The following is a 24,863-nucleotide window of genomic DNA, read 5'->3' as shown; positions in this document are numbered from 1 at the left end:
CGGGGTTCCCTCCGTGCTATTGGTTAGAACGTCAGGGTTTCCCTCTGTGCTATTGGTTAGAACTTGGTGAGTACAGCCTTTCACGAGATGTAACTGGGTAGAGAGTTGCTGGTGGGCGGGGTTACGTTCCGTGGGGCGGGGTGACGTGACTTGCATCTGTCCCTGCGTGGTTTTAAAAAAATAAAGGCCTCCGCGTGAAGGTGAGCGACAATCCCATAGGAAACTGTTAATAAGGGCCTTTCACACCAGGAGGTTATAGCGGTATAACGGTATTTTGATTGCTATGGCAACTTCGTAGGGCTTTGGTGATGAGCGTTCCAGTGCCTTACTGAACTACAATCCCCAGAATTCAATGGGATTCATTCATGGCAGTTAAAGTGGAACCATAGTGTTGTCGAAGGCTTTCATGGCCTGAATCACTGGGTTGCTGTGAGTTTTCCGGGCGGTATGGCCATGTTCCAGAAGCATTCTCTCCTGATGTTTCACCTGCATCGATGGCAGGCATCCTCAGAGGTTGTGAGGTCTGTTGGAAACTAGGCAGGCGAGGTTTATATATCTGTGGAATGTTCATGATGGGAGAAAGAACAATTGTCTGTCTGAGGCAAGTGTGAATGTGTGAATCCAATGATTAGCATTGAATAGCCTTGCAGCTTCAAAGCCTGGCTGCTTCCTGCCTGGGGAATTCCTTTGTTGGGAGGTGTTAGCTGGCCCTCCTCTGAAATGACTGGAATTCCTCCTCTTTTCTGAGTGTTGTTCTTTATTTCAGTTTTTTAAATACTGGTAGTCAGATTTACCTTGATTAGCATTGAATGGCCTTGCAGCTTCAAAGCGTGGCTGCTTCCTGCCTGGGTGAATCCTTTGTTGAGAGGTGTTCGCTGATCCTCATTATTTCCTGTCTGGAATTTACCTGTTTTGTTTTGGTGTCAGGAGCGACTTGAGAAACTGCAAGTCGTTTCTGGTGTGAGAGAATTGGCCGTCTGCAAGGACGTTGCCCAAGGGACGCCCGGATGTTTGATGTTCTTTAACCATCCTTGTGGGAAGTTTCTCTTATGTCCCTACATCGGGAGCTGGAGCTGACAGAGGGAGCTCATCCGCCCTCTCCCCAGGTTGGATTCAAACCGGCAACCTTCAGGTCAGCAATCCAACCTTCAAATCAGCAGTTTTGCCGGCACAAGGGTTTAACCCATTGCGTCCCTGTTTTGTGAGTGGCTTTCTTTCCCCTGCGTGTTCTAACCTTGTCTCCCGCCCTGATTGGACCACTGTGGGCTGAGGGGCGGTGTCTAGTGATTGACAACCAATCCCCTTAGTTCCGGTAGTGGCACACGAGGAGGCGCGGAAAGGGGTTGACTGGCTTTGGCGGGAGACTGGCAGGTAACTTTCCAAGCTCGATGTTGGGCAGCGGTGGGTTTGGGGAAAACGGGGGCTCCTCAAAGCGGGCTGGGAAGCGGCTAAATACTACTATTATTATTGTTGTTGTTTATCACTATTCCAATATTTGTGGAATATTCAAATGTAATAAGTAATTTGTATCTCACGGTCCCCCAAATTTGGGTCTGAAAGCTGCTCACAGTACACAATACTGTAACAACACCAATGGAAGCATACAATAAAGCAGATGTTAGAATTAAACGTATTACAGTGTATTGTCGAAGGCTTTCATGGCCGGAATCACTTGGGTTGCTGTCAGTTTTCCGGGCTGTATGGCCATGTTCCAGAAGCATTCTCTCCTGACAGATGTGGGTGGAAAGTCAGGAGAGAATGCTTCTGGAACATGGCCATACAGCCCAGAAAACTGACAGCAACCCAAACTTATTACAGTCTTAACACAGTGTTTACTTGAGTAAAGGAACACAATGTAATTTTAAAAATTCCTAAGAATTCAGTTTAAAAAATACAGCTTCAACCTGCCCTTTGTTTAAAGCTTTTTGTTTTCAAAACGTGGCTTATCCTGCCAGCAGAAGGACAACATTCTGGTCCCTTTGGAAATGATTTCCTGAGAAGTTCTTTGATATTCAAAAGGAGAACTAAAGGAGCTTTGGTATTTCACTGGAGTAGGCCCACATGTGTGTTAATGCATGTTTCGTATTCCACATGGTTTGGATACCTTGGAAAATCAGTATATATTTTTTCTCGTGTCAGGAGTGACTTAAGAAACTGCAAGTCGCTTCTGGTGTAAGAGAATTGGCCGTCTGCAAGGACGTTGCCCAGGAGATGCCCAAATGTTTGGTATTTTTTTACCATCCTTGTGGGAGGCTTCTCTCATGTCCCCGTATGGAGCTGGAGCTGACAGAGGGAGCTTATCCACACTCTCTCTGGGTTGGATTTGAACTGGAAACCTTCAGGTCAGCAACCCAGCCTTCAAGTCAGCAGTCCTGTTGGCGCAAGGGTTTAACCCGTTGCACCACCGGGGGCTCCGATCAATATGTAACTATGTATATAAAATATTATGCATCTTTGTTAGTTTGTACCACAAAGGCTTCTTCGTGTCTTAATGGATCTGGACCAAACTTGGCATGCATGCTCTTCATTCTCCAACCGAAAAGAATGGAAGGCTTTGAACTAAAACACATTCCTTTTGGGCCCAGAGGGGAGGGAAAGAAAAAGAAAGAAAGTGGATTTGCTGTGGCTAGGTGAAGTGGCCCTTTGACATGTGACTGGGGAAGAAAGGGAGTGAAGTGGATTGGTTGTTGGTAGATGAAGCCTATGAGGGGAAGGGAGGAAAGAAAGAAGGAAAAAAAATATCATGGAAGGGAGGGAAGAAATAAAAAGGAGAAAAGAGAAAGGAAAGAAAAAAAAGAAGGCGAAGTTGTCTGAGGGAAATGGAGGAAGGAAAGAAAGCACCACAAAGAAAATACATACCGGTATCCGGGCAATGCCGGGCATATATGCTGTAAAACCCATTAAATATGTACAAATGCCTTCGACATGTAAGGCCTTCGACAAAGTCCCCCACGACCTTCTGGCAAACAAACTAGTAAAATGTGGGCTAGACAAAACTACGGTTAGGTGGATCTGTAATTGGCTAAGCGAACGAACCCAAAGGGTGCTCACCAATGCGTCGTCTTCATCATGGAAAGAAGTGACAAGTGGAGTGCCGCAGGGCTCCGTCCTGGGCCCGGTTCTGTTCAACATCTTTATTAACGACTTAGACGAAGGGTTAGAAGGCACGATCATCAAGTTTGCAGATGACACAAAACTGGGAGGGATAGCTAACACTCCAGAAGACAGGAGCAGAATTCAAAACGATCTTGACAGACTAGAGAGATGGGCCAAAACTAACAAAATGAAGTTCAACAGGGACAAATGCAAGATACTTCACTTCGGCAGAAAAAATGGAAATCAAAGATACAGAATGGGGGACGCCTGGCTTGACAGCAGTGTGTGCGAAAAAGACCTTGGAGTCCTTGTGGACAACAAGTTAAACATGAGCCAACAATGTGATGCGGCTGCTAAAAAAGCCAATGGGATTCTGGCCTGCATCAATAGGGGAATAGCGTCTAGATCCAGGGAAGTTATGCTCCCCCTCTATTCTGCCTTGGTCAGACCACACCTGGAATACTGTGTCCAATTTTGGGCACCACAGTTGAAGGGAGATGTTGACAAGCTGGAAAGCGTCCAGAGGAGGGCGACTAAAATGATTAAGGGTCTGGAGAACAAGCCCTATGAGGAGCGGCTTAAAGAGCTGGGCATGTTTAGCCTGCAGAAGAGAAGGCTGAGAGGAGACATGATAGCCGTGTACAAATACGTGAAGGGAAGTCAGGGAGGAAGGAGCAAGCTTGTTTTCTGCTGCCCTGCAGACTAGGACACGGAACAATGGCTTCAAACTACAGGAAAGGAGATTCCACCTGAACACCAGGAAGAACTTCCTCACTGTGAGAGCTGTTCGACAGTGGAACTCTCTCCCCAGGGCCGTGGTGGAGGCTCCTTCTTTGGAGGCTTTTAAGCAGAGGCTGGATGGCCATCTGTCGGGGGTGCTTTGAATGCTATTTCCTGCTTCTTAGCAGGGGGTTGGACTGGATGGCCCATGTGGTCTCTTCCAACTCTACTATTCTATGATTCTATGAAATGGGAATAGTTAAGTCCCCTTACAAGTCTTGAAAAAGTGATCACCACTGCTGTTGTGGTGGCAATACGCCCTCAAAGTTGTTTCTGACCTCATAGACCCGGCTTCATTTGGCCAGTGAGCCTTATGTTTAATATGAATGCAAAAATAAATTCACAAGGTTTTGTTTGCACAATTTGGAGAACATCTGTTATGAATATGTGTCTTTATGCTAAACATTGTTTCTTCACATTTATGTCAGTATATAAAGGGTAGCCGTACAACCAGCCCTCCACATTTTCTGGAGTTAGGGTCCCAGGGCTCCAGTGAAAGTGGAAAAAACATAAAGAAATGTCTTCTATTTTTAATCTGAAAGAACAACTCTCTAAAAATCTCGAGGTCCTCCAATGTGACTCTAGGGTCAACTTCCTCTTGTCATCCAAGAGGACCAATACATTTCTAGAGAGAAAGCTCTCAAGATTTTCTAATGTTATTCTATGGTCATGTTCCACATTTCTCATTGTTTATATTCTCATAACTATAATTTGTGGGAATGTCTAGAATCTCCTGTTATTCACTTTTGACTTGTTGGAATACTTACAGTACTTGCTCCATTTATTCTCCTTAGCAAGGCTTGAGAACCATGTCAAACTGGGTATCATATTACAAAAATGAGGATGAGGAGGAAGGGGAGGAACAAGATGAAGAAGTTGAAACAATAGGTAAGAATCAATCTTAAAGGCATGAATGAATTTTATTATGGTCACAGACCAGGAATGTGTTTTTTTTTAAGTATTAACATTAAGGGCATGCATATGCTATTAATTTGTAACGTGTGAATATTGAATTCTATTGAAGTCAATTTGCTTCCAATTATCCTGTCACTTTAATATTGAAACTTCCAAGGTACTAGTACAGGTAAGCCAGCACTTTGCCATATATAAATGCAAAACACAGTGTTTGTCACTTTTTTAGGACTTTGGCCACCGGTACAGGAAACTTGAACTCTGTAATACATGGGGTTTTCAGATTGTGCTCCGTGAAGCCCTTGGGGCTCCGCAGGTGATAGTGAGGGACTCTGCGGCATTTTGTTGCTTTTCCTCCTCTTTTCTCCTCCTGAGAAATGTAGGGAAATTAAAGTTTTGAGCTGCTGGAAACAACAGCAGCAGTAGCAATGTCATCCTCCTGCATCACAGATCCTTTCTCCCCTGCCCCACTTGCTGTCCAGACTATTTTTCTTGTGCCCAGCCCTGCAAGCCCTGCTTTCGTTGCTTCCAAAACTCTACATTGCAGGCGAATTGTTTAATTGTTGAGCAAAATCATACACTGTATTCATTCCTCAGTAGATTCATACATAAAAGCATACCCTTTCTATTAGAGCAATTTATTGCATAGTTTGATGAGCACTGAAATTATTGTTAAAGCATGTTAAATACAAGAATTTAATAAAAAGGAAGATATATAAAACATTTGATATTTTCTTCCTTTATAGGAGAATATAAATATTCAGGTCGGGACACTTTGCTTTTCTTAGTGGATGCATCAAAAGCCATGTTTGATTCCTTTGATCATGATGATGATGATGATTTGACTCCTTTTGATATGACAATCCAGGTAATATAGCTTTTCAGAAACTTAATGCTGATTTTACATTTTGAAGTTTTTGAAGCAGAATACACTGACAGTACATTTTTATGATCTATTATTTTGATATAGCTCAATTACTATTAGCATGATTTTTGCTGTAGAGTCAAATGTTGCTTTCTTATAATTTTCTGTGAAATGCACAAAGATTTAATGTGGTGAACGTGTCTTTAAATGGAGAAATATATATGTAAAGATATTGAAAGCCTTTGGAAATAGTTGTTTTTCTGCTCACTTGTGTGAGTTTGAGTGCTTGAAAATTCCATCCTTCCCCATGTTGCTGTTAAGTTTTTATACCTTGCCTTTCCCCTCAAATTGGGACTCAGTGTTGTAGTTTAGTCATTGGAGAGCAGAAGTATTTTTTAAAAGTAAAGCGTATGTCACCTAATGTTGTATTAAGAATTCTTAAATACTGTGGTAATGGGTAAGTTCCTAAGCAATAACCAACCCACTCTATAAATTTTCATAATTTGAAATCCCTGTAGGAATCAAACTCATTATAGCTTAATCTCAAGTAAGTGTGGATTGGATTGCAGTCTTACATAGATTTAAGACTCATTGAGTTTGAAGTTTAGAGGAAGAGTTGTATCAGATGATTTTCTGAGCCCAAATTCAAAAAGCTTTATACTGCTTTTCTGTCTGCAGTTATAACAATATCCTCCACCCTTATGATTGTACAGCAGTTGTGCCCTAAAAGGTCATACATTAGGGCAAGATGAAGGAGAGTCGTGTGGAATGCTACTTTCCTACCCCTAATGTTGACAATACTGACAATGATCTCTTGGTACAATACATTTTGGTAGCTTGATTTTTTTAGCTAACCTATAAAGATTAACACAGTATAGTCCTTAGCATAACTCTAAAAATTCGAATTTCACTCATCTCTTTAAAGTATGAGGCAATGTAAAAAAGTGTAAAAAAGTGGCCTTTTCCTTCTTTTTCCTAGCTGACTTGTCTTTTCTTATTAGTGCATCCAAAATGTGTACACAAACAAGATCATCAGCCACGACAGGGACCTTGTTGGCGTTGTGTTTTATGGTACAGAGCAATACAAAAATTCGGTGGATTTTAAGCATATATATGTTCTTCAGGATTTGGACAATCCAGGTAAAAGAGAGACCAAGTCCTTTTATCAGGGAGCCTGTTGTATTTTCTGTATAGTATTTTCTGTATAGTATCTACTATATAGCTAGTATATCATAATTATTTAGCAACATTAATTTGATAAATATTTAGAAGTAATTTTGCACAGAAAAAATATACAGAGCATCAAGTTTTAAAGAATATGACAAGTCATTTCAAGGTTTCCCCATTCAATTTCCATTTTGCTGATGTTAAAAGATGATACTTTAGTGACATTAAATGAAGCATGTAAAAGGTAAAGGTTTTCCCCTGACATTAAGTCTAGTCGTGTCTGACTCGAGGGTTGGTGCTCATCTCCATTTCTAAGCTGAAGAGCCAGCATTGTCCGTAGACACCTCCAAAGTCATGTGGCTGGCATGACTTCATGGAGTGCCATTACCTTTAATTTCAGACGTTTCCATTTTTGAGCTACATTTATTCAAAAGCTAAGAAACAATTAGCACTTGATTGCACCGAAAGCTCCTGTGTTGAGAAGTTGATTGGTTTCCCAAATTGGAAACAAAATATTATAGACAACTCCTAAAATGATCAGCAGATTACAACTTCTGTTCATGATTTTGTAGTATCAATTACTTATTAGGTGAGGTGCTCTGGATGTGCTTTAATCTCTTCATGGTTTGCTCCAGTCTGACTTTGAACAGAAATTTAGCCATTTTATGTTATTAGCATTTTCTTTAGGACAGAGCAAAGAACCAGTCATAAGTATTTTCATTTTTCTTGCATATCACTAGGGGCCAAACGAGTTTTGGAACTGGGAAAGTACAAGGGAGAACAGGGGAAGGCTCTCTTCAGCAAATCATTTGGCCATAGTACCAACTACTCATTAGGTGAGGCCCTCTGGGTTTGCTCCAATCTCTTCAGTGATGTCCGCCTCAAGATGAGCCACAAGAGGATTATGCTGTTCACCAATGAAGATAATCCTCATGGTCAAGACAGCAGTAAAGCTAAATTTGCTAGGACTAAAGCTACAGACCTCCGAGACACAGGTTAGTATTTCACATTAGAGGTGAAGTATAAATGGAGCAAGCATGATGCAGTTGTTTGAGTGTTGAACTACACCTCTGAACACCAGTTTGAATTCTTGTTTGGTCTCAGAAACCCACTAGAAGACTTTGACCAAATCACATTCTCTTAGCCTCAATCCCTTTTGAACAGCTCTTTCCAAGAAAACCCCATGATAGGTTTGTAAATCAGACATGACATAAAGGCACACAACAATGACAATAACCTTTATTAAAGATCATGCCTTTTTCATCACATCAAACATCAATCTCATCTTTGCAAAACTGGTAAAGATGCCTCCAATGCCAGGAACTACCGACCAATCTCCCTCTTATGTCATCTATATAAAGTCTATGAGAGGATGCTATTAAATCGATTAGGACCTGTCATTGAACCTAAGCTTATTGCACAACAAGCAGGTTTCAGACCAGGGAAACACTATACAGGTCAAATTCTTCATCTGACTGAGCATATCGAGGAAGGCTATGAGAAAGGCTGCATTACGGGAACAGTTTTTGTGGACCTTACGGCAGCCTATGACACGGTGCAACATAGAAAAATGCTGCATAAAGTCTACCATATTACCCAGGACTCTGACTTTAAAAAAACTGTCCAGACCCTCCTGGAAAACAGCAGCTTCTATGTGGAGTTTCAGGGCAGGAAAAGTAGATGGAGGAGGCAAAAGAATGGTTCACCACAAGGAAGCGTTCTTGCACCGACCTTGTTTAACATCTTCATGAACGATCAGCCACAACCACCACTCACAAAGAGCTTTATATATGCTGATGACCTTGGCCTTACAACACAAGCAAAAGATTTTGAAACAGTTGAAAACCAGCTCACTAATGCCTTGAAAGATCTCTCCAGCTACTACAAAGACAACCACCTGAAGCCTAACCTTTCCAAGACACAAGTGTGTGCTTTCCACCTACGTAACTGTGAAGCCAACAGGAAACTGAAAGTTACTTGGGAAGGCCAAGAGCTCGAACACTGTTTCCATCCTAAATACCTTGGTGTCACCTTAGACCGAACACTAACATATAGGAAACACTGCATGAACACCAAGCACAAAGTTGCTGCAGGCAATAACATCCTGCGGAAACTGACTGGCAGTGCATGGGGTGCAGACCCACAAGTAGTAAGAACATCAGCTCTGCCCTTGTCTTTCTCAACTGCAGAGTACACCTGTCCTGTTTGGCACAAGTCTGCCCATGCAAAGCAGGTGGACATAGCACTGAATGAAACATGTAGAATAATCACAGGATGCCTTAAACCTACACCTGTTGATAAACTCTATAAGCTAGCTGGCATTGCCCCCCGACGTGCGACAGGAAGTTGTTGCTAACTGTGAGAGAGAAAAAGGTCGAACATTGTGAAAGCCAACCACTGCATGACTATCACCCTCCTCCCACCAGACTCAAATCAAGGAAGGGCTTCATGAGAACCACCACTCCTCTTGATGTCCCCCCAGCAACAGCAAGGGTGTCCCTCTGGGCAGCTAAACCAGGCAACTCCAACTGGACGGCCCCCCATGAGGGTCTGTATCCAGGGGCAAACCAGGAATGGGCAACTTGGAAGTCCCTAAACAGATTGAAAAGCGGAGTGGGCAGATCAAAAGACAACCTAGTAAGATGGCACTACCTGGAGGAATATTCCACCTTGTGTGACTGTGGAGCTGAACAAACAACTACTCATATGTATGCTTGCCCACAATACCCTGCCTCATGCACAGAGGAGGAGTTGTTTAAAGCTACGGACAATGCGATTGCTGTTGCCCGCTTTTGGTTCAAAACTATTTTGCTGTTTCTGATTCCTTTATTTTATCACTTTTAAACTTATTTATTATGCAATGCTTTTGACACAAAATAAATAAATAAATGAAACTGGCTCTGAATGCAATTTGTTAAGAACTATTGTGAAGTTTTTTTTATAGCAATAATAAGTGGGAAACAGGAAGCTACCATCTGGACATGAATTTTGTGCTCCATTTGCAATAGATCCCCTTCCGTGCTTCATTCTCTTCGATTCTTGAAATTGAAGACCGGAACTCCCTCAAATATGTTCCATTGCTTGCTTGTTTTTTTTAGTGGGGATAGAAATAGAGATAAAGTAGAATGTTAATTTCATTTGCATTTTTATCTCATTCTCATCCAAGCATTGTGTCAATAAGGGAAGAAATCCATGAGCATTTTAGAAAAGGTTCCTCTTTTTCTTAAGAATTCAGCTGGAATGTAGTGCAGAAAGGGAAGTGATAGATAGACATGTTTTCATATGTACAGTGTTCCATCATTAATAACCAAGATTCAGCCCACACCAGTTGTTTCATGCTTATTTCATTGACCCTTTAGTTGGATAATGTTAAAACTTGTATGCACAAAACCTGTAAAATAAGTGGAACCCTCAACAAGACATTGCAATAAGATGTACTTTACGTTTAGGTTTCCACCTGCTATTCCCAGTGCAAGAAATTAGTCAACATTCCAATGAACACACTTAGTCTTTATTAGATGATAGAAGGAATTCCTACTGAATATTTCTAAGCCTGCTAAAATTTACTTTGTGGATGATGACGTTTTAGCTATATGAGCAATATAGCACATGGTTTTAATATTAAAAATAGAAAGAATGATAATGTGTAGTTCCTAATATTAAAAGCAGACAATTACTTTCCCCCAATTTTGCTTGACTCTAGGTATATACCTTGACTTAATGCACCTGAGGAAGCCAGGAGGATTTGATATCTCCCTGTTCTACAGGGACATCATTAATACAGCAGAGGATGAGGACTTGGGAGTCCACTTTGATGAGTCCAGCAAGCTAGCAGACCTTATGAAGAAAGTACGATCAAAAGAGACAAGGAAGCGAGCTTTAGGAAGGTGAATATCAAGAAAAACCTAAATTCTTATTCTCTTAGAAAGGCGGGAAAATCCTTTTTAATAGTAATAATAATAATAACAATAACTATAATTATTTAATTTCTTACCCGCCACTACCTGAGGCTAGAGGCGGGTTACAACACATTTTTAAATAAAAGTTCTGAGGTGGGTATAGAAAGAAATGTGCTAACTATAGAATGTTTTATGGAAAGCTGTGTTTATACTGTTAAGTGGAAATTGATATGCAATGTGAGATTTAGAAAGCTTAAACCTGTATTTCCTGATTTTATACAGGTTGAACTTATATCTGGGAAAAGATGTGGCTCTTTCTGTGGGTATTTTTAACTTAGTCCAAAGAGCTTTCAAACAGCCTCCTGTGAAACTTTATAGGGAAACAAATGAGCCTGTAAAAACAAAAACACGAACTTTTAACAAAGAGACGGGTAGCTTGCTTCTCCCTAGTGACACAAAGAGGGCTCAGGTAATGTACCCTTACAGTTTATTTATTCATACACCTTCCTGAATATCTGAATGACCATTTAAATATCTGAGGAACTCTTGCAGGAATATTGTAATGTCTAGCATGATTTTCTAACTCTAGTAAGCCGTCACTTTGTAGCTCAGCAATTACCACGTGTCTTTTAATACCTTTTGTGTACAAAAGATTATTTATTTATTAACTTTTCCCAAAAGAGGTCTGTGAATTGCCGTAGTTTAATTGGTCAAGTTTTATTACTCAGGAGGAATAGCTGATCATGTTGTATCAAATGCTGGAAATAGTATGAGTGCACACTAATAATCCATTTTTACAAGCATAATTTCCCCTTTCTGTTGATAGTTGAGTTTTCATAATTTATCATGGCCAGTTATTAAAAATTGAAAGTAATATTCAGAAATGTCTTCCAGAAGATATATAACACAAAGATAGTTTTATACAACAAGTGGCTACTTAGAAAAAAACGTTAGAAGTGGTCATCAAATGCTTTGTTTAGCAAGTTATATAGAATTATAGAATTTTTGTAATGTTTGTGTGTTTTGACTTCTATGATCTGCCTTGAGCCATGAGGAGAGGCGGGTAAGAAATAATGATGATGATGATGATGATGATGATGATGATGATGATGATGATGATGATGTTTTGCTTGCCATAGTCACTGTGAGGCTAATTGTTTCTCTGTAGTGGATTGTTATTTGTTTTAGAAATGTATATTCAGTTAACAAACAGTGGGTGCTATTTTCAGATTGCAAGGTGATCATTAGGAAATAGTGGATCATAGATAAATTTTGGTGGGGGAAGTGTGATCAGAGACTGTTTGAAGCTGCTGATTTCTTACAAAGAAAATGTATGCTGTGCTAAACCCTATAAGCATGATTGCAATGTCACTTCCTCTAGACTTGTATTTTTTCTCTAATTGCAGCAATTGCTGCAATTCCTATAGCTACTTATCTTCTTACCCCGTCCATTTTTAGATCTATGGAAATCGTCAAATTGTATTGGAAAAAGAGGAGGTAGAAGAAACAAAGCGATTTGATTCACCAGGTTTATATCTGGTCGGTTTCAAGCCCTTGCTAATGCTGAAACAACATCATTACATCAAGCCAGCTCAGTTCATCTATCCAGATGAGTCCTTGATTAGTGGTATGTACGTGTGTAAATGACGGCTCTGACATGGTACCTGTAAGGGTGAAACAACAATATGAATAGTAGGATTTCAAATCTAAAAATTTTGAGGTGGTGAAATTACTAACATTCTTGGATGAGACAGATTGTATGTTTCCATATCTACTGAGACTCAAAGTAGGATGCAGGTTCTCTTCCTGTATCCACCCTAGCAATATTTCTATAGGATCTGACAGTGTCACTCACAACTTGAGAGGTTCATTCAGTTGCTTTTCTTCCAATGTGACATATGTCATCTTTTCTCAGCAATGTCCTTCTTAGGGCAGAAAGATCAGTTTCTGTGCAGAGTAATAAATGGACACACCTCTGATGCCTATTGAAATTCTGCTTATATTCTTATTGAAGAAAATAATATACATAGTAAATTTTGTGCTGTATGATAAACTGACTGGTTAAGTTGAAATTTTTCTTTTACAAGGATCTAGTCAGCTTGTGATTCAAAAGGTTGCTTTCTTTACTGTTGATGGCCAATTTTTGGAAAAAGTGAAAGGAAAACATGTCAAGCAGACATATAGATTCTTATATTTATAGACTTACGAAGGTTTCCACATTTTTCTTAATATTTTCAAGTTTATTATGCACCTTCAAGTTCTGGGTTGGAGAGTATTTAACTCACCCAAATTCACCCAGTAAGTTTTGTGGCTGAGTGAAAAATCGAACCCTGAGCTGTAGAGCCGTAATCCAATGCTAAAAACACCAGACCATGCTGGCTTGTTATTTTAAATATGTTTTTAATTTAGCGGATTTATTATGGTAACTCTCAGTCCTAGAGAAAGGCAAAGCCAACCTCTCTGAATAAACTTCGCCAAGAAAACCATGTCATATGTTTGCCTTAGGGTTGCTATAAGATGAAAATAACTTGAAGGCACACAACAACAATGTTGCTTTGAGTGTAATGCAGTATAAACCCTTGAAAGCAGCATATTAGACTGGCAGCTGTTGGTGCTTCATATTATTGCCACTATAATCTCAAAAAGCAGCATATTTTAAAACAACCTTTTTAATTGTTCCAACGCTTCCAACTTGTGGTAACCATACGCAAATACAATAATTTGATTTGGTAAAAGCATTGCTTTACATCTTAACCTGGAGGTGTGCTTCTTCCCTCCACAAATTGATGAATTTATGCAATGCTTTTGACACATAATAATATTATTATTTATTTGGTAATAACACAATTTCCTTTTTGAAGGAAGTTTTCTGATTTGTCCTTGAGTTTAAGCATAATTAAACTTGATCAGACTCAAGGTGCCCCCAGCTTTTCATTTGAGAAGAGTAACTAAAATACTGGATGTTTGGGGGAAATTGTCATTTGGAAAAGACAAATAAAATCTAACATCAAAGAACACCTATGAAAAACTCACTGTATTTTCTAAATTTTCAAAGAAATGTTTTGAACATTAAATCAGGTAACCTTGTTAACATCGAATTCTGTTTTTAGGAAGTACAGCACTATTCCGTGCCCTGCTAACAAAGTGTCTGGAGAAAGGAGTGATGGCCATATGTAGGTACACCGCTCGTCGGAACATCCCTCCTAGGTTTATAGCCCTGGTCCCGCAGGAAGAAGAACTGGATGAGCAGAATGTGCAGATATCTCCTCCAGGTAATTTTTTTTTCTTGGCACTTCCCATCCATGGCATTTCTTTGTTGCTTCCCTGACCAGACATACTCCTTTAAAAAAACCCAACCTTGACTAGAACACATTACCGTTCATTTGTGAGTTTTGTTTTGTGGTTATAGATGTGGGCTTATCTAATCCCCTCACACCGTCATACCTATATATATTTCCAGATGTGTTGCGATCCATCCTAATGCTTCATCATAGTTCTTTTTAAAAAATAATAATAATAGTAAACTGTAATGATGCTATTGTTTATATCTGTTTGAGTGTGATCTAAATCAAATTTCTATTGCTTTAGTGCAAAGGTAATAGAAAAGTAACACTATGCAAACACCCCATGTGGTGCTCCCTTTCTCCAATCTTGCAGCTTCAACCCAAGTTTCAGTTGACTAGTGTATGTTGGGGGGGTAATCTTTTCAAGCACAGGACACTACTGTTTTATTAACAGAGTTCTAGACAAATTTTAAAAAATTAAAAGTTTTAAGGGGGCATTTTGGGCATGGGGGAAAAAAAAGGAAAGAGTGAAGATGGTGAGGGTCAATAAAGGATTGTGCACACTTCCAGTAATTAATGCAAATCATGATATGGAAAAATGTATCAATATATTTTAAAAACTCACCCTGCAGGTAGGAACAATATACTTGTGTGGTTGTTACAATAGATTCTCACTTATCCAACGTTCTGGATTATCCAGCGCATTTTTGTAGTCAATGTTTTCAATGCATTGTGATATTTTGTTGCTAAATTCATAAATACAGTAATTACTACATAGCATTAATGTGTAATGAACTGCTTTTTTGTCAAATTTGTTGTATAACATGATGTTTTGGTGCTTAATTTGTAAAATCATAACCTTTTTTGATGTTTAATAGGCTTTTTCTTAATCTCTCCTTATTATCCAACATATTTGCTTATCCAACGTTCTGCTGGCCCATTTATGTTGGATAAATGAGACTCTACTGTATTTGGAACTTGAAAATAAAAACAAAATGTATGGCAACAAATGCTACTAACTCCTGATACATTTGACCTGCTTGAAAAGCTCAATAACTGGTTACATTATACTGCATGTTTCTTTCAGGCATGTTTCTGCTGTTTCTGAAAGAGAGGCGGGTTATACCATTAATATATGCATCATAGGCAAGATATAATTTTTTCTCTCTCTCCATTTATCATGTTAATGTCATTCTCAGTTATTCTATTCAGTTTCCAATGTCTTATAAGTAATTTTGACTGTTACCAATGAATCCATTGGGAGCATCTTATTTCCTACAGTTACATAATAAATAGTACACAATATTGTTTTTGATACATTCTAAATGTATAGTATGTGATATAACTATATCCTAGCATCATTTACCTCAGGGCAGTCACACCAGAAGTACAGGCCTGGGTTTGAAAATGCTTTGAACAAAAATCATTCCAGAAGATGATTGCTACCATTTCTCTCTTCCCAGTGCTGTTTTCTGTATCCAAGAACATGTCAGTTGGTGATGGAGGGTTCCTTTAATTTTAAACAGTGCATTTTAGGAAGATTCAAGAGACTCATAATGAGACAATCTTGACTCGCCTTGTTCCTATTGGTATTATTTTAGAAACTGATAGTTGAACTACCTCTTATGTATACAATGAAGAATTCTTGGGAGCTGTTTTTACCTGATTATCTGCTGTGTTCTGCCTTTAACTCTTTGATGTCTGTACTGTGATCATAATAAAATTGATAAATCTCATATTCTGTTCTTCTGGGGGGAAAAAACGACTTTAGAAGAAAATAGATTTTACCCATGTCTTTACTTGGTATTTGGTCTTCCATCTACAGTTTCTCATTCAGGTTCTGAAAATTGGGTCTTATATTGACAAAATTGAGAATTCACTTGAAACTTCTCATTTATTTTGTTTACCTTCTACTAAGGCTTTCATCTGATTTTCCTACCATATGCCGATGACAAACGGAAAATAGATTTTACAGAGAAGGTCCCAGCTAATCAAGAACAGGTGAACAAAATGAAGGAAATTGTTCAGAAGCTGCGATTCAAATACAGGTAATGATGCACATAAGGCCAGAAGAGTTCAAATTTAATATATGTATACTTAGCAAACAGCTTTTGGAGAAAGCTCTAGGAATTCTTGTTTGCAATACATAATAGTAACCCACGTGGTGGTAATACAAAATCCACAGACTAAGCTTGAATTGAGCCTAATATCTCAAGTGCAAGACAGCCCCTGAATTACTCATAGTTAAGGACGGGTGTGAGATAACAGGAAGTGAGAGACATATACCCCTCGAAAGAGTTGTCATGGGGAAAAGTTGTCTACACTAAAGTTTTCTCACCAATTCTTGTTTTGGCAACAAACCAAATTTTTCAAAATCCAATTATCATAGGGAAAGAAAATGACCTAAAGTCTTCTGAAGAGGGGCACAGACAGCAAAACAAATGCACGCATCTATCTATCTATCTATCTATCTATCTATCTATCTATCTATCTATCTATCTCTGAGTTACACTTAATAATGTACCTGTTCTGACTTGCAAACAAATTCAACTTAAGAACAGACTTACTGAACCTATCTTATTCATAACTTGAGGACTGCCTGTAGTGCAATTTTATGTATTGTAAGACCTGTTACAAACAAAGCAGTCCTGCAGCCTCATATTTTAGCACTCCGCATTTAGTATAATTGTGATAAATTTTATATAAATAACTTAACTTGTCCCCAAGCCCTTCTACAGCTATTAAAGTACAATGTTGTATATTTGGAAATGAAATAAAATCACTTCTGGAACATTCACTTTCCTTGTTTTTTTCCCCCACTTGGATTTCAACAGGAGTGAGAGTTTTGAGAATCCAGTTCTGCAACAGCACTATATGAACCTAGAAGCCTTGGCACTGGACCTGATGGAACCTGAAAAGGCTGAGGATCTGACCAGTAAGAATGACCAGTTATATGTTTTATAAAGTTTTCCTATCAATTCATAAAAGTTTAGAAACACATTGAGGAATGACACACACAATCTGATATGGTAAACAAAATTACTTGTGAAACAAAATATTGTCTTAGACCAAAAACTTTTAAAAACTTGCCTAAAAGCTAGGGTTCTGTTTCAACTCAGTTTTTCATTATTTGAAACAACAGGCTTAACACTTCAGTCTCTTAAAAGGGGTTTTTTTCCAGGTAGCAGGGAAGATACACTACTCTAGACCTCTTGCTTAACAACTTTGTGTCTTTTTTTTTTTTTTGCTTTTTTACCCTTGTTTCAGTAACTTTTTATTGTGTCCTAGATAGATTCCTTTTATGAATTAAAATATTTTAAGGGGTTTTTTTCATTAGAAGCTATTAGTTCCTGAGCATTCAAAACATGCATAGATGGTAATGGTTGAAGTCTTTCACATTGATAGGATTCTTGATGAGAGCCACCATGTGTATGTTTTTTGATACCCTTGCTTATCAAAAAGCCAGAGGGGGACTGGCTGAATAGATAGAAGGAGCAGTTAGTGTTTCACTAAAACAAGACAGAGTTCTGGCGTGTATAAAGGAGGCAGTTATAAGACCATTAATGAAAAAAGCCTCCCTGAATGCCATGATGTTGGGCAACTGTTTGGTGTTCCTGAATGAGTTTGCCATTGTTCTGCTGGACTTCTCAGTGGCTTTCTATATCGTGGCTCATTGTATCCCTTTCAATTGTCCTGTTGGGATGGGATTTGGAGGTACTGTTTTACCTCAGCTTTGTTCCTTCCTAGAAAACTGAACCCAGAAGGTGTTGGTAGTGGACTTCTGTTTGACCCCTTGATCTGTGGGTCCCTCAGCATTCTGTTTTGTCCACCGTGCTACTTAAAATATCTAGTCTGATATATGTACCCATGGGATTGGTACCCACGGATTCACCAAATATTCTGGCAAAATATGTACTCTGTGTCCTCCAGGAGATTCCATGATATGTTTCTGTTAGAAGGAGGGGGTTTCTCTTTGGTGGCAGGTCTGGAATTTCTTTCCTAGAGAGAGGAGACTTGCACTTTCTTTGCTGTATTATTGCAGGCAGGTTAAGGCCAGTTTAGTTTCAGCTGGCTTTTGAAGACTGACCACTTAAGAGGAATGGGCTTTGTATATTGTGTTGCATTGTCTATTTGTTCTTTTCTTGTAATTGATATTTTACTTGGAAGTTTTCCTAGCATTTTAATGTCTTAATGAGTCGTTATTTAATTACATTTGTTGTAATCTTATATACACTGCCTTTAGAAAAGACCAGAAAATGGGGAAAAGACCAGATAATGATAATTGTCTTGCTTTTAAGTTCAAAGAGCATGTATTCCTTTGTAGAACCATTATTTCTATATATTGTAATGTACATTCTTAACTAATCTCTTCTGGGATTTTCCCTTACTCTCTAGTGCCTAAGGTTGAGGTGATGGATCGCAGGCTGGATAATCTTGTAGAAGAATTCAAGCAGTTGGTGTATCCACCAGGGTATGATCCTGACAGCAAAGCTACAAAGCGAAAACAAGGTGGGGCTTGAAAAGTACAAAAAAGCTGTAAATATATACCCCCAATTACGTATTCCTTGAATTGAAACCTTTTAGAATTCTTGTGTGGATTCCAAGTATGACTTACCCCTTAGAAGGCAGAGGGACTCTTAGTCTGTGCCAATCCAACCACACACTAGTAATCAAAAAACAAAAACCAGAATGTGGTTGAATTGCCATGAATTTTCTCTGAAATAGTAATATATATATTGTTTAGATTAAAGTATATACTGCCTCCCCCAAAAATAAGACCTAACTGGAAAATAAGCCCTAGAATGATTTTTCAGGATACTTGTCATATAAGCCCTACCACAAAAATAAGCCCTAGTTAAGATTGTCAGTCAGAATTAATGCAGTATACACTTTAATCATCCTTGGGTCATGGGAATTATAGTTTTAGAAGGTTTTTATACCCTTTTGGGTGCATCTCTATTGTAGAATTAATGCAGTTTGACACTGTTTTAACTGCCATCACTCATGTTGTTTTACAAGGTATTTATAGCCTTCTTTGCACAATAGTGCTGTTGCCTCATCAGTCCTCCAGAATTCTATCACATTCAGCCATGGTAGTTAAATTGATGTCAAACAGCATCCATTCTGTAGTATAGAGGCATCCATTTTAAAGTGATGCTGTCACTTAAGAGGAGATTATGAGGTCACATGAGCACAAACTCCCAAGGACGACATGTCTGGCCTGTAAGCCCCACCCTCCAGGCTCAGCAGTAAGACATTTCCTTAAAAAAATTCATCTTTTGGAGTAAAAATTAATTTAAGACCTGGTTTTATTTTTGGGGAAACACAGTATTAAGCTATTAATGTCCTTATCACTTGACATGAACTAAACAGATATTTTATCATTCTGAGATGTTTTGTAAAATATTTTAGTTATACCAAGACCTGAGTAATAAAGATCTAATTGAAAAATCTTTTTACAGCAGGGGATGGTACTGAAAAGCCAGAAAAGAAGGCCAAGATTGAAATCTCGGAGGAGGAACTGAGGAATCATATTAAAAAAGGCACTTTGGGTAAACTTACAGTACCAGTTCTGAAGGAAGTATGTAGGATTTATAAGCTGACGGGGGGTACAAAGAAACAAGAACTGTTAGATGTAGTGACTAACTATTTCAGTAAGCACTGAGTTGTGTGCACCTAGTCAATCATTCAGCCGCCTCAGGAGACGTCTTCGTAAAGACGTAGATCTTGACAAGGGGGAAAAATACTGTATCTGTAGTTATAATTACATAGAAATATGTGCTCCCCTTCCTGAGAGATTGATAGCACCTGGTTGGAATGGTTTACTGATAGAAAAATACTTTTTCTTACTTTTGGTTCTAGATTTCATGAAAATTTGTGACCTTTCTATATCTTTAATAAATACTATGGTTATTTATCTGTGTCTGTGTTCTTTCAGCTATTCCAATACAAAATGATAAGCAGTGTAAAAAGTAGCTTGTCAGAAGAACTTCATAGTTCTAGGGAACAAATAAACAGGGGCTCTGGTGCTGTATGCGTTGGTTGCTTCTGCTGTGGAATTAGAAGACATGTGTTCCACCACATTTAATTAATGAAACACACTGGGTAACTTTGAGTTAATGACAAACTCATCCTGATCTTCCTCTCTGGAATTATTGCACTAGAAGACCCATATTTGCCTCACCTTTTAGCTCAATGAAGAAAAGATGGGATATAAATGTGACAAATGTCAAAGGAGAGGCCTGACTGGTAGTTGTTGCTATTAAGATATCACTTCTTCAGGATTAATGCATTTGCCTTTCCAGCAAATGCTGCCATCAACTTCAACACAATAAACGATAAAATGTATGGTATCTTAAATACGGTTGTAAATAACGTCTATGTCTAATGGTTCTTATATCGAGACAACCTTAATGTATTTACAACCGTATTTAACTAAGATACCATACATTTTATCGTTTATTGTGTTTAATAGACATCTGTACTTTTATCAACTTCAACACCCCAGTTTAAACCTTGACACTATAGAATCCTGCAGGAGTACTGAAGGGCAATAGCGATGACAGAAAAAGCTGCACAAGGGCATGAGGAAGATGACTTGCTTTGTTTCATGTCAGCCACTGGATCAGGGTACTGCTGATAGTGACACAGCTCTTCCATCAATGTGGAAATAGATGACTGTTTTGTGCCTAAAGAACAAAATTGCTCCGGCAGTTCAATCTGCCTCGCATTCGCTAATTCCTTTTCTTCATTACATTAGGTCACTGATAGCACTCACTTTGTCTATGCATCCAGGCCTTCCCAAGATTGACAAAGTATATTTATTTGTGGGTTGCTATGATATTCAATGTGTTGTCAAAGGCTTTCATGGTTGAAATCACTGGGTTGCTGTTAGTTTTCTGGGCTGTATGGCCACGTTCCAGAAGCATTCTCTCCTGACATTTCACCTGCATCTATAGCAGACATCCTGAGGTTGTGAGTTCTGTTGAAAACTAGGCAAGGGAGGTTGTGAGGTCTGTTGAAAACTAGGCAAGGGAGAGCGAATTCTTGTCAATTTCCGGCAAGTGTTAACTTAGCAATTGGCTACCTCGATTAGCATTGAATGGACTTGCAGATTCAAGGACGGGCTGCTTACTGCCTAGGGGAATCCTTTGTTAAGTGTTAGCTGCCCCGATTGTTTTGTCTGGAATTTCCTTTTTTTCTGAGTGTTATTCTTTATTTACTGTCCTGATTTTAGAGTTTTTTAAATACTAGTAACCATATTTTGTTCATTTGCATGGTTTCCTCCTTTCTGTTGAAATGGTCCACATGCTTGTGGATTTCAATGGCTTCTTTGTGTAGTCCAATATGTAGTTGTGAGAGTGGTCCAGCATTTCTGTGTTCTCAATATTCTGTGTCCAGGTTGGTTCATCAAGTGCTCTGCTATGGCTGACTTCTCTGGTTGAATTAGTCTGCAGTGCCTTTCATATTCCTTGATTCATGTTGGGCACTGCGACTGGCCATTCAATGCTAATCAAGGTAGCCAATTGCTACATTAACACTTGCCTCAAGCAGACAAATTATTTCTCCCACCCTGGATTTTCCAGACATATAAACCCCTCTTGCCCAGTTTTCAACAGACCTCACAACATCTGAGGATGCCTGCCATAGATGCAGGCAAAACATCAGGAGAGAATGCTTCTGGAACATGACCATACAGTCCAGAAAACTCACAGCAACCCAGTGATTCCGGCTATGCAAGCCTTCCGGAAACATATATTTATTTCCTTCTTGCTGTATAATGGGAATGCAAAATGAGCAGTAATGCTAATTTTAAAACCTAAAAGTTCAGTTTCAAATATATTTGAAATAATAAAGCTTTATGCTCCAATTCAGATAATGCACAACTTATCAATTGTACTTTATTTTAAAAGTTAAAGCACTGTCTTTGGCCTCAAAAGTTGTAAAACTACCATTTATTTCTTACAATACTCTTATCAAGGGTAAACATTGATCTGTTCCATACTTGTTCATAAAATCAGGCCATCACATCAGCCATAAAATTATATACTTTCTATTTATTAGAACTCAAAGTAGTTAATGAGCAGCTGATCTGCAGATAAAACACTGACAAAAAGGACAACCTAGACATACCTTCACGGGGAAGATCTTAAATTGACTGAGCATTCTTTTGTTAAAAAATTAACAAGTATGACTGAGCAATATAGATGGAAAATATTTATTTGCTAAACAATAAACTAAAGTGAAAGCACTGTACAAATAGCAAGATTTGGATAGAACGGTGAAACAAACATTTCAAATTATTTTTGTATCATATGACTGGCCCAAGAAATCTAGACCAAAAGTCTTTCAATGGCTAGTTGTACAGACTGTATTTGGGGCTTCAGCTGTGAACCTTCTTTAATAGTAATGGAGCAAGCGATAACAGGACGGGAAACACCGCATGCCCGTCCCAGGGCCTGTCTGGAGCGTACAAACACATAGGGCACGTTTTTATCTTCACAGAGAAGTGGGAGGTGAAGGATGATCTCAAGGGGCTCAGCATCTGCAGCCATCACAATGAATTCAGAAATTCCTCTGTTCAAGGTTTTAGTGGCTGTGAGAAAAAAGAAAGTGCAATTACTATTAGCTTCCTTTAACTGTTCAGTTATATTTAATAAAGTCGACTTAGCTGCTAGGATTAACATCAAATTAGTAAACACGAACAAATCTTGCCAAGGGTTTGCCATAATTTGGAAAAACCTAAAGGCACACAACAAAAACAAAATCAGACAACAGTAGAGATTTAGAGGGAAGTACTGAATATTTTATCCGCTTGTTGAACATCTCTCACAGTGAGGAAGTTCTTTCTAATGTTCAGGTGGAATCTCCTTTCCTGTAGTTTAAAGCCATTGCTCCATGTCCTATTCGCCAGGGCAGCAGAAAACAAGCTTGCTCCCTCCTCCCTATGATTTCCCCTCACATATTTATACATAGCCATCATATCTCCTCTCGGCCTTCTCTTCTGCAAGCTGAACATTTCCAGTTCTTTTAAGCCGCTCCTCACAGGGCTTGTTCTCCAGACCCTTGATCATTTTAGTTGCCCTCCTCTGGACACATTCCAGCCTGTCAGTATCTCCTTTCAATTCCGGTGCCCAGAATTGGACACAGTATTCCAGGTGTGGTCTGACCAAGGCAGAATAAAGAGGTTGCATGACTTCCCTGGATCTAGACACTATACTCCTATTTTTGCAGGCCAACATCCCACTGGCTTTTTTAGACGCTGCATGACATTGTTAGCTCATGTTTAACTTGTTCATGAGGACTTTGAGATCGTTTTCACATGTTCTGCTGTCGAGCAAGGTGTCCCCCATTCTGAATTTTTGCATTTCATTCTTTCTGCCCACGTGGAGTATCTTGCATTTGACTCTGTTGAACTTCATTTTGTTAGTTTTGGCCCATCTCTCTAATCTGTTAAGATAGTGTCTGCTCCTCTCCTACATTTCCAAGATTTTTGTGATTTCTCGTTACATCCGTGACATAGTGCCACACTGCAGCCAACACAGTATATGTCATGACACAGTTTCAAAAGCTCTGCAGTACAAGTATGTGAAATGTTCTGGAACAAACGAATAACCAAATCTCACCTTCATTAGCACCTCTACGTAACTGTTTGTAGTTACAGGATTGCTGCACGAGATCTAGGAGCGTCCTGGTGAGCTGAGCGTCTGCAAGCGGATAAGCCTTCGGATTTACTTCCGCCTCGTTCTACAAAAAGGAACAAGAAATTAAGCCATAGGAAAGGTTAAGTTAAGAGTCTTCGAGTCTGCAACCACAGGAATCTGCATCCCATCCAATTGTAGGCATGGGCAAACTTGTGCCCTTTGGATGTTTTGGACTCCAACTCCCACCATTCCTAACAGCCTCAGGCTCTTTCCTTAAGCGGCTGAGGGGGGAAAGGAAACGGTCTGAGGCTGTTAGGAATGGTGGGAGTTGGAGTCCAAAACACCCAGGGGGCACAGATTTGCCCATGCCTGTTATAAGTTCTGTAGTTTTCACTGCCAAGTAATGCTAGCCCCGCACTAAACTACAACTCCCAGGGTCCCATAGCATCCAGCCATAGCAATTAAGAGTGAGGTCAAACTGCACTAACTTTACAGTGCTGATGCAGCCTTGATTTCCTTGAGAGAAAAAGCGAGATTCAATCCTTTAGCATTGAGGGCAAAATTATTACCCTGTACGTGGATAATAAAGTTTAATACTTTCCCTCAGGCGTTTTTGAGAAGAAGTTACTGAGAAGAAATTTGAGAAGAAATTATTTCTGAAGTTACTTCAAAGTAGCATTAAACCAGGCCCTGCTGCAGCACAGGCCACGCGGGGACACTTTTCCGGGTCAGCACGTGGTGAAGGAGCACGCACTTTCCTGGAGGCAAGTACGAGATCCTGGTGGGAAGAAAAGGAGGCGAAGGGTTTGGGATTCGCATCAGGCCGCGACTCCGCTCAACTCACCATGGTGCCGCGCTGCTGGCCTGCCTCGATCCTCTCGGCCCGAGAGCTTCACGGAGGAAATAAACGAGGAACGCAAGGAAAACGCACTGCCGGAAGTGATGTCTGAGGGAAGGGCGGGCTATGACAGCACATGCGCTCCCCGGGCTTTTCTTGGCAAGGTCGCTCCACAGCGAACCCTAGCGGCGGGAGGGTTGCAACGGCAAGTGGGAAGAAAGGGACGAGAGAACTGGGATGCTGTGAGTTTTCCGACCTGTATGGCCATGTTTCAGAAGCATTCTCTTCTGACGTTTCGCCCACATCTATGGCAGGCATCCTCAGTGGTTGTGGGGTTTGTTGGAAACTAGACAAGGGAGGTTTATATATCTGTGGAAA

General features: G+C 39.5%; 2 protein-coding genes across 6 annotated transcripts; one reads left to right on the top strand and one right to left on the bottom strand.

The window, feature by feature from the left end:
- Positions 1-106: 106 nt before the first annotated feature.
- Positions 107-19,920, top strand: xrcc6 (X-ray repair cross complementing 6). 5 transcript variants are annotated; one of them, XM_003220999.4, is made up of 13 exons: positions 107-200; positions 4,671-4,764; positions 5,535-5,656; positions 6,655-6,793; positions 7,561-7,815; positions 10,524-10,707; positions 11,002-11,188; positions 12,178-12,346; positions 13,830-13,991; positions 15,922-16,051; positions 16,838-16,938; positions 18,399-18,512; positions 19,466-19,920. In XM_003220999.4, the coding sequence occupies exons 2-13, from the start codon at positions 4,686-4,688 to the stop codon at positions 19,666-19,668; spliced, it is 1,845 nt and encodes a 614-aa protein (XP_003221047.2). In that variant the 5' UTR covers positions 107-200; positions 4,671-4,685; the 3' UTR covers positions 19,669-19,920. The 5 variants fall into 5 exon arrangements, with proteins under 5 accessions (XP_003221047.2, XP_008108957.2, XP_062838956.1 ...); XM_008110750.3 differs by having other exon boundaries at positions 153-200; positions 4,675-4,764; XM_062982886.1 differs by lacking the exon at positions 107-200 and adding an exon at positions 341-521 and having other exon boundaries at positions 19,469-19,920.
- Positions 19,921-22,040: 2,120 nt separating this feature from the next.
- On the bottom strand, positions 22,041-24,645 carry snu13 (small nuclear ribonucleoprotein 13). The gene is made up of 3 exons (XM_003221000.4): positions 24,492-24,645; positions 23,630-23,750; positions 22,041-22,599 (listed from the first exon to the last, which is right to left on the bottom strand). The coding sequence occupies exons 1-3, from the start codon at positions 24,492-24,494 to the stop codon at positions 22,337-22,339; spliced, it is 387 nt and encodes a 128-aa protein (XP_003221048.1). The 5' UTR covers positions 24,495-24,645; the 3' UTR covers positions 22,041-22,336.
- Positions 24,646-24,863: the final 218 nt, after the last annotated feature.

Source organism: Anolis carolinensis, chromosome 5 (genome assembly GCF_035594765.1).
Source record: "Anolis carolinensis isolate JA03-04 chromosome 5, rAnoCar3.1.pri, whole genome shotgun sequence".
Taxonomy (NCBI): Eukaryota; Metazoa; Chordata; class Lepidosauria; order Squamata; family Dactyloidae; genus Anolis; species Anolis carolinensis.
This window is presented reverse-complemented; position numbering and strand designations above follow the sequence as displayed.

Excerpts from the sequence above, each read along its gene's own strand:
- xrcc6 (XM_062982885.1), top strand. The coding sequence starts at position 495 with ATGGCAGGCATCCTCAGAGGTTGTGAG. Across the intron at positions 11,189-12,177 it reads GTGACACAAAGAGGGCTCAG|ATCTATGGAAATCGTCAAAT; the intron begins GTAATGTACCCT and ends GTCCATTTTTAG. Across the intron at positions 13,992-15,921 it reads TGTGCAGATATCTCCTCCAG|GCTTTCATCTGATTTTCCTA; the intron begins GTAATTTTTTTT and ends CCTTCTACTAAG.
- snu13 (XM_003221000.4), bottom strand. Across the intron at positions 22,600-23,629 it reads ACGTAGAGGTGCTAATGAAG|CCACTAAAACCTTGAACAGA; the intron begins GTGAGATTTGGT and ends TTTTTCTCACAG.